This window comes from Phodopus roborovskii, unplaced genomic scaffold, assembly GCF_943737965.1.
Source record: "Phodopus roborovskii unplaced genomic scaffold, PHOROB, whole genome shotgun sequence".
NCBI classification, from domain to species: domain Eukaryota; kingdom Metazoa; phylum Chordata; class Mammalia; order Rodentia; family Cricetidae; genus Phodopus; species Phodopus roborovskii.
The window spans coordinates 10,069,335-10,079,090 of NW_026126413.1; the positions used below are offsets into that span (position 1 = coordinate 10,069,335).

Consider the following 9,756-nt stretch of genomic DNA (forward strand, 5'->3'; position numbering starts at 1 on the left):
GACCCATCCCTACCTTCATCTGTTGAGGGCCGGTCTCTGGTGTGTACAATGTTTCTATCTGCTTTGTGCCGGTTTTGTCCCTTTCTCCTAAGGACTAAGTTCTGCCTGCCTGGCTCGCGGCTGCCCTCAGGCCCTCTGCACCTGGTTCTTACCTTGAATCCGTCGTGCATTTCTGGCTTTGTAAAGTAAAATGGAGCCAAGACTCTGAATCAAAAATCAAAATCGCAAACAGATTTTTAAGAGGCTGAAGTGAGGCTGAGGAGTTAATGCTAAGAAAGGACTTAAGAGGGCACTGTCTTTCTTTACGATGGAGCAAAAGTTATCAGTCCGAATACTAGCAGAGAAAGCCAGAAGTGGAGCTGGGATAAAAAACCGACCTTACTGGTTTCCGCAGTCTGAGGTCTCAGGAAGCGCCATGTGGAGCCTCCTTAGCCAATTTAAACCATTGTTATGCCTGATGTTTTAAGGAAGACCGGAGGAAAGCGTGGGGAACAAGATAAAGTCAGTCTCCCAAGCCCTGCCTCTATTGAGGGGTGCAGATCTCCATCCAGAAAATTCACATCGTCCAAGACCTCAGTTCTCCTCACCTGTACAACAAAGGTTTGGATCAATAATCTATATAGTTCGTCCTTAGATTCTACCTCAAATATGGAATAAAAGCCAACGCAAATTGGTGTTTTAGCTCCCAGTCAAAAGACGAACCCTTGGCACAAAAAGTCAAGAGAGTCACAGACATTGGTTTCCACGTGACACCCCCCCCCACCCGCCGGCTTTCCTTTCTTTGCTAGGATCTCCAGGCTTTAAGCGTGGGGGAGGGGTGAAGGGGGCTATTTCTTGACTCAATTCCAAACACCACCACCAGCCTACAAAACACAGGAAAGGCCAAAGACTCGGAAGGTGGCCGATACTTCTTCCCAAAGCAAGGAGGCGGCGTGGTTGCATCTTTGAACCTAGCGGCCCTGACGATTGGTTGCGAAACACGTGGGCCCTCAGGACTGAGCCGGGGTTGCAGCGGCTTCTGCACCGCCAGGGGCAGAGTCCGGCTGCGGGTTCCTCACCAGCTTAGGGTGTTGGGGGACGACACCCGGCCAGCGCCTAGAACTGCAGTCTGGCCTCCTGCCAGCAAGTAACCCTATGTCCCACTTGTGAAACCTGCAGTATCCCCAGGGTCCAGACTTGGGCTTCTTCCCTTGGCCCCGTGGGTAGTAGGTTCTGCCTGTCGCTGGGGTGGCCAGCTCAGCGAGTGGCTATGTGCGCCGGTGCTCCGGACCCCAGCTTGGTCCTGGGCCACTAAACTGAGCATCCCGTGGACCCCGGCACCACTGAGCCCACAGCCCAGGACCGCTTTCTCCTGCGGGTGACCTCCCCAGACCCCGAGCTAGCCTTGAATTAGGTTGGCTCAAAGAGGCGAAAACCATCGGAGCCCCCTCTAACTTATTTTCTTCGCAGTCTCCGGGGGCTGCAGCTGCCCGGAGCCGAGTCGGGGCGTCCGCTTTGTCTCCGTGCACTCCCCGCCCCCCCCCCCCCCCCCGCTTCCTCTCCCGATAACTCCCCCTACAGCTCTTTCCCCCAGCTCCACCCGCTCCAGCCCGCATCGCGGACGCGCTTCCTCCCTCTCCCCCTCCCCGAACGAATCTCTTTGCATACGCGCCCCCTCCCGGGCGGAGGCGCAACTTATAGCCCCGGAGCGCGGTGGCCCGGCGCAGTCTGCTCCCGCAGCCTCAGAGCGATCGGCACGACGGAGGCGCTGCAGAGACCCAGAGCCGACGCCAGGCGGCCGCCGGTGTTCACGCCACAGCCTCGCTCCCTCCCACCCTGCGCGCAGCCCGCCTTCCTCCGCGGCGCGGCCGCCGCAGGCTCACTCTCCCCGGGCTAGGCGAGCGCCGGCAGACGCTTGGCCCGGCCGGGGCGCCAGGTCCTCAGCTGCAGATCCGGAGGCCGAGCTCCCTGCCAGAGCCGATCCGGGAGCCACAGTCCCCGGCGCTATCGCCTCTCCCTTCCCGGCACTCCTTTCTCCAGGGTGATCGCCACCTCTTCCTGGGACCGAGACGACCCCCGTCGGCTCCTCGCGGGTGACCGAGGCCAGAACCCCAGTTGTCTGGTTGTGTGCGGAGGCCAGTCGCCCACTGCTGTAAGTTTCCCCTGCAGCCCCAGACCTGTTGCGGGCGCCCGGATTTCAGGGGCGGGCCGGCCGCGGGGTGTGCTTGCGAGCAACGAGCCGGCGCCGGCCACCCTGCCTGCGGCTTAAACCCAGGAACTGCTCTCGGGGCAGAACTGTCGCCAGGGAAGGATCGGGCTGGGGGTGGGGGTGGGGGGGGCGATCTGCTTCCCCTCCGCGGTGTAACGCCCGGGCAAGTCTCAGGGACTGCGAGGAGCCAAGTTGGGAATATTATGCCGGCTCACTGCAGCCTCCAGACAGCCCAGCGCGTGGGATCCGTTCCTCATGGTGCCGGCTCCGGGGGACTGACGGTGGGGGGGGGGGTGGGCACGCGCAGACCTCCTCACGGGGGCATCTGATTGCAGCCAAATGAATGAAAATTCGTTCCTGAAAAACTAGTTTCTTCTCCTGCAAGCTTTTACCTTTTAGAATGACATTATTAATTTCAAAGGCTAGGAATTGGTGGGCGGGGTGGAGATGAAACTGAACTTGTACGTGTAATTTGGTGTCGCCCTCGCCGGCATGTACAGTGAATTAAACTGCGTTGCAAATGTTGTAGGGGTCTGTGTGGCGAAGGGCTATTTTTGTAAACATCTTTATAGTGTCATTCCACTGTCAATGATGTGAGTCCTTGAGCACATTTGCCTGGTTTCTTTTCTCGGGGGTTTGAGATCAGGCTTAGAGACTTAGAGGTGCTCAAAGTGTTGGTGGCGAGCAACCTGCGCGTTAAGTGAACCGAAGTTACTGAACTAGGAGCCCTTTTGATGTTCACAGTAATAGCAGTCTTTTTCTGTCTTCTTTGTAGACACGAGTTAAGTATATGTGTTCATTTTCTTGGCCATTTCCTTAGCATGCAAATTTATGTCTCTCGGAGCTTAAAAAATGTTGGAAAGGATGATTAATTTTATGTTGAAGGTAACTATATAAATGATTTTGTTATTTGCATAATTCTAAACCAGAAAGCAATTTACTTCCCTTGGGTCTTCAGGTGTACCTTTTGTTTTAATCATACATGATAGAGGATGTGAGATTGTAACAGTTCCTTTCCAGTGGGATGGAATCCAAGATGACAGGGTACAGTGCATTCTTCCTTCTTGCTTTCTGGGGAAACCTAGAAAATACAGCAGTGGAAACACAGGATGCAGAGTGTTGCCTATCTTGTATCCTAAGGTCTTTTGAACAAACTGTTTAAGAATACACCTGGCTATGAATGTTGTTTTATGCCACCCTGAATCTCCTGTTAATGGACATGTGCTGTGGCCCAGTGGGATTCCAGTTCAGCCAGCAAACACTTAGATGCTTATGTTCCTTTCTTGGCTCTTTGCCAGAGAGGAGGCAGCTTCCTGAGACTAGGCAATCTTTTAGAGGTTTAGGCTTAAAATCTTCCTGAAAATAACTCAGACTGAGCATATTCATTTAAATAGTGTCCACAATGGTAAAGCACACACGCTTCAAGAGTATGGAGTCTAACCCTTCATAAGCTTAGTGGGTTCACAGAGGGTCTCTCTAATGGATCAGGTCTTCAGAACTTTCCACAGTGGCTCAAGAGGGCAGGGAAGATAGAGTCTTAGCTTGAGGTAAGGGTGGTACATGGGTTCTATCTATCTTTCTATCCACTGGCAATATCTGGGTGCTTTGCCCAGGCTTTGTAACTCCGGAGCTTTGTAACTTTGATGCTAATATGGTTCCATTTAGCCTTGTTTACTCCTCCTGAGAAGTAACATTCCCAAGCCATAGGAAAACAAGTTACATCACCTAAAACTATGGGCCCCAAGGGTCAAAGGCAAGTCAGACACCTCACTTTGTTATTTTTCTGTGCCAACTTTCACAGCTGGTGGGGGGAATTGCAGTTAGTGTCATTTATAGTTATTATTAATTCCTGGAGTATAAATTAAAAAATAAATATTTGAATGAGTGAAGGAAAAACAATCGATTTCAGTTGTGCTATAAGTTCTGGCTATTTGCTTCAGAAAAGATACTGTAGCCAATTACATAGTCTGCCTCCCTGTCATAAACAACCTTCCCTGGGATCCTGAAAGGGGCTGGTCCTTCAGGGTTTATGTTCTTTAAAACAGTAGGTGGGTACTGTCAGAATTGTGAGTTAATTCCAGGTTTTGAGATGGACAGTAGACGTTTTCTAAATTATTGCCAGCTAGTTTCTTACAGCACATACCTAAAAAGATAGCATTAGATTCCACCAATGCTAATTTTGATACTTAGGAAAGCATTGTAGTGAGCTGATAAAATTCTTTAGTGGCCCTACATGAACAATGGTTTAAACACACACACGCACACGCGCACACACACACACACACACACACGCGCACACGCACACCCCCCCTCACCCCTGTGTGCTTTTAAATTTACAGAAAGCGGTGTTTGCAGTTTGAAGCCCCCCCCCCCCATGTGCAGGTGCAGCATTGCAGGTATCTAACAGTCCTGGTGATGGAGTGTTTAATCAAAGGGGGTGGATGCATCCTTTGTTCTTGTGCTGGTTTTCCAAGAACTGGTATAGAGCAGGAAGAAAAGAGAAACAGCGTGAGCTGCCTACTCAAAATATTCTTCCTTTTATGTGCCAAAGTGTCGTTCTGGAATCTGTCCAGGTTCAGAAAGCTGGGTGGTAATTGTGGCCGGAATCTATGCTGTGCTTGCGCTGAGGTCTACTGATCAATGTGTGGAAATGTTTACATTCTGCTGCATTTAGAGCGCCAGTGGCAGAACTGTCTAGTTAGAAACTGTCTATTTAACCTTTGTGTAAAAGTCTGACCTCTTCACGAGTTGGGTGAGTTACGTGTATGCAGAGTTTGAATCTAACCAAAGGAATTCTTAATAGAATTTCTAATTAGTAGGTGTTTGTTTTACACATGGCTTTATGTTGCATAGGGTATTAAAGCAGGTGCCCTCCTGATGTGCTTGGCATTTTAAGTGGCCTGGAGTGAATCAGCTGGCCTGGCGCTGGGAACCAAGAGAATGAGACAGGCTTCCCTGAGCTTCTGCTGACTTACATTCTGGCGGTCAGGTTTTCCAAGATAAACCTGCTTTTAAGCCATGCCTCTCCCCCCTCCCCCAACAGTGTATGGTTCAGATACCTCAACAGTATTATAAGGAATGTTTTTCCTCCCAGGTAGTTCTCTCTGGCTTTGTTCTGGAGTGGCCATAACCCTCCTCAGAACATTAGTAGCAGCACTAACGAGGTTGTTTTCTTTGTCTAAGTGATTGTTGCTTTTGTGCTAGGCTGGGAACATCAAGAGCATCGTGTTCAATGGCTTGTTTTGTTTTCTCTTAGGAGTTGAAACAAAATGTCAGTCAGTGTGCATGAGAACCGCAAGTCCAGGGCCAGCAGTGGTTCCATCAATATCTACCTATTTCATAAGTCTTCCTACGCTGACAGTGTTCTCACCCATCTGAACCTACTACGTCAGCAGCGGCTCTTCACCGATGTCCTCCTCCATGCCGGAAACAGGACCTTCCCTTGCCACCGGGCAGTGCTGGCTGCGTGCAGCCGCTACTTTGAAGCCATGTTCAGTGGTGGCCTGAAAGAGAGCCAGGACAGTGAAGTCAACTTCGACAATTCCATCCACCCAGAAGTCTTAGAGCTGCTTCTCGACTATGCGTACTCGTCCCGGGTCATCATCAACGAAGAAAATGCCGAGTCACTCCTGGAAGCTGGCGACATGCTGGAGTTTCAGGACATCAGAGATGCTTGTGCCGAATTTCTGGAGAAGAACCTGCATCCCACCAACTGCCTGGGTATGCTCCTGCTGTCCGATGCGCACCAGTGTACCAAGCTCTATGAACTCTCCTGGAGAATGTGTCTCAGCAACTTCCAAACCATCCGTAAGAACGAAGATTTCCTCCAGTTGCCCCAGGACATGGTTGTGCAGCTCCTGTCCAGTGAGGAGCTGGAGACAGAAGACGAAAGGCTTGTGTATGAGTCTGCCATGAACTGGATTAGCTATGACCTGAAGAAACGCTACTGTTACCTCCCTGAACTGTTGCAGACCGTGAGGCTGGCCCTACTCCCTGCCATCTATCTCATGGAGAATGTGGCTATGGAAGAACTCATCACCAAGCAGAGGAAGAGTAAGGAGATTGTGGAAGAGGCCATCCGGTGCAAACTGAAAATCTTGCAGAACGACGGCGTGGTGACCAGCCTCTGTGCCCGCCCACGGAAAACGGGCCATGCCCTCTTCCTCCTGGGAGGACAGACTTTCATGTGTGACAAACTGTACTTGGTAGACCAGAAGGCTAAAGAAATCATTCCCAAGGCTGACATCCCCAGCCCGAGGAAAGAGTTCAGTGCGTGTGCCATCGGCTGCAAAGTATACATTACTGGGGGGCGGGGATCCGAAAATGGGGTCTCAAAGGATGTCTGGGTTTATGATACCCTGCATGAGGAGTGGTCCAAGGCTGCCCCCATGCTGGTGGCCAGGTTCGGTCATGGATCTGCTGAACTGAAGCACTGCCTGTATGTGGTCGGTGGACACACAGCTGCAACGGGTTGCCTCCCGGCCTCCCCCTCCGTGTCCCTAAAGCAAGTAGAACATTATGACCCCACAACCAACAAATGGACCATGGTAGCCCCACTCCGAGAAGGCGTCAGCAATGCTGCTGTAGTGAGCGCCAAACTCAAGCTGTTTGCTTTCGGAGGTACCAGTGTCAGTCACGACAAGCTTCCCAAGGTTCAGTGTTACGATCAGTGTGAGAACAGGTGGACGGTACCGGCCACCTGTCCCCAACCCTGGCGTTACACGGCAGCAGCTGTGCTGGGGAACCAGATATTTATCATGGGTGGAGATACCGAGTTCTCTGCCTGCTCTGCTTACAAATTCAATAGTGAGACTTACCAGTGGACCAAGGTGGGAGATGTCACAGCCAAGCGCATGAGCTGCCATGCCGTGGCCTCCGGGAACAAGCTTTATGTAGTTGGAGGATACTTCGGCATTCAACGCTGCAAGACTTTGGACTGTTACGATCCAACTTTAGATGTGTGGAACAGCATAACCACAGTTCCATACTCACTGATCCCTACCGCGTTCGTCAGCACCTGGAAACATCTGCCTTCTTAATGCGTGGCATCCTAAAGAAAGTGCGCATGAGGTAAGAAATCAGAGCTGGAGGTGCAAACATGAAGTTCAGCAGGGTGGCCTAAGTTCAGAGGGTGTGCAATGAGATGTGTTGCTTGTTACCTATCTGAAGTTGCATAGAAACTCTAAAAGGCTTTTCACCCTTACAGGATAACTGCTGTTTTAGCCACCACTGCAGCCCCCATCAACAGTAACCAGTGGTTCTCAGCCATCATGGAACCTCAGAATCTCCCAAAGAGATTTTTCAGAAACTGCCCATTCTAGAAACGTTGCTTTTATTTGGTCCAGGTGGAACCTAAGCATCAGTACTGTTTATATGTGTTAGTCTTTTGCTTGCATGTCTGTGTGAGGGAGTCGGATCCCCTGAAACTACAGACAGGTGTGAGCTGCCATGTGGGTGCTGGGTATTGAACCTGGGTTCCCTGGAAGAGTAGCCAGTGCTCTTAGCTGCTGAGCCATCTCTCCAGCCCCGCATCAGTACTTTGAAGAAAGTTTCCCAGTAGTGTCCGACTGGGTTGAGAACCCCAAATATCCATTAGTGATTCCAGCTAGTGGTTGTGAAATATCATTGTGTTTCTAGAACAGGATTGTGTGCTTCACTCAAGCACCCTTTTGATGCTCAGAGCAACCCCTGGGTGCTATTCCCAACTACCCTAGGCAGGGGAGCAAACCTGGTACCTATGGAGTTTCACTAGTAAATTGTCCAGCATCACAGACCTCAACAAGTGGTTAAGCTGGTCAAGAAATCCACCGGGGCAGTCTGACTCCAGAGCACACACTTGAGTGTGATATCAAGCTGCTACCTGATAAACACGAGCTTCATCTTGGTGTCATCCCAGGGATACAGGGTTGCTGTTCCGATTTCACTTCTTCCCATCTTTCTGTTCTTAATAGGCTTCTAAAAGTATTGCTTCAGCTTTTTCCTATTTCATGGACTCAAGTCATGTATTTGCTTATTTACAATGCCCCCCCATACACCCATCCTTTCAGAGCATGCATTAACTTTGGAGGACAGTCTAGGGTGTTCTCACGGACGGTGCTGTTTTGTGTAGATATATTCAGCCACCCAAGCTTCCCTAACTGTATCCTCAGAGTTGTTCGGTCTGTCTGACCCTATGGCTGGGATAGACAAAAGTTGTATCCTGTGTCATATATCTGAGAATGCAGGTGTTGTCTTCTGTACATAAGAATATGTCACATTCTTGGCTCCGATAATGAACCAGCGTACACAGTTCTGAGTCGCTGTGGCTGCTTGGCTCCTATGAAGTATACATCTTATCAGGTAATAAATAGTTCATCACTGACAGAAGTCAAGGCGAGAATGCAAGGCAGGAAGCCTGAAGCCAGGGCCTGAGCAGAGGCCATGGAGGAGGAGTTCTTACTAGCTTCCTCTTTTAGCTGGCTTAGCCTGCTGTCAATCCTAGGACCACCTGCCCACAGGTAGTCCAACCTTCAGTGGCCTGGGCCCTCTTACATCGATCATTAATCAAGAAACTGTCCAAAGGCATGCCTATGGGTGGTATTAATTGAGATGCCCTCCTCTCTGATGACTTTTGCTTTCATCAAGTTGACAAAACAAACTACAAATCCAAAACTAGCTTAACAGGGCCCTAGGGACTTGTCACTTTGTTTGGGTGATTCTTGGGCTCACTACTGAATGTAAGGGAAGAAAATGATGCCGCGGAGGAGGAGCTGCAGAGTTTGGCTCTGCTTCTCTTAGGGTGTCACACGCCTTTAAAGGAGTCTTTGAAAGGAGATGGGGTTACCTCAGAGTGGTTGTACGCTCAACAGAGGGGTTTCGTCTTACTTGTCTTTCCCCACTTTTAATAGCTCGTTTGCAAGCATTGAAATTGGTTTCCCTTTCACGTTTCCCCATCACTGTTTCCAACCCTTTGGCTGTCTACTCTAGCTTCTCCCAGCCAGCAGGGCCTTGTTCCCTGGGCATGAGATTCTTCCAGAGGAGCAGTAGACCGACAGCAGCCCACACCAAACTGGTTTTTGCAGCCTTGCTGGCATCTCAGTAATCCAGAATAAACAAACCTTCAGCAAGTGGTTATTTCTCTTGAGATACGGTTGCATGACTCAACTCTCAAGCAGGTCTACAGAACCTCCTAGTCAAAAAGCGTTAATTAACAGACTCAAAATTAAGAGTTAGCCCAGAACTGACTGTGTGCAGTAGACCTGGAAAAATTGCCGGGGATGGTGGGAGTATGTCAGAAAGGGCCATTTGGGAGAGTGGAAAGCCAGAGAGTGAAGGTGAGCCAAGAAGACGGGTCCACAAGATAGATCTTTCTGGACTTGCATCTGCTTTTTTCTTTTCTTTCTTTCTTTCTTTTTTTTTTTTTTTAACCATGATATCCAAAAAATGTCCCAATTCAGATGGGTAGGTGGCGAAAACAGCCTGGTCTAGGTCAACTCCAGCCAATACTACAGGCTTTTCCTGTAGTAAGATCTTGCTCTGATCTGGCTGGAGTTCAGGCTGTATGTCCTGGGGACATTCCGTTCCTTTGA

At 50.1% G+C, this 9,756-nt stretch overlaps 1 protein-coding gene across 1 annotated transcript; it reads left to right on the plus strand.

The window, feature by feature from the left end:
• The first annotated feature begins 1,655 nt into the window (after positions 1-1,655).
• Positions 1,656-7,275, plus strand: Enc1 (ectodermal-neural cortex 1). The gene is made up of 2 exons (XM_051183023.1): positions 1,656-2,131; positions 5,445-7,275. The coding sequence occupies exon 2, from the start codon at positions 5,458-5,460 to the stop codon at positions 7,225-7,227; it is 1,770 nt and encodes a 589-aa protein (XP_051038980.1). The 5' UTR covers positions 1,656-2,131; positions 5,445-5,457; the 3' UTR covers positions 7,228-7,275.
• Positions 7,276-9,756: the final 2,481 nt, after the last annotated feature.

Coding starts and splice junctions, on each gene's coding strand:
- Enc1 (XM_051183023.1), top strand. CDS start 5,458: ATGTCAGTCAGTGTGCATGAGAACCGCAAGTCCAGGGCCAGCAGTGGT.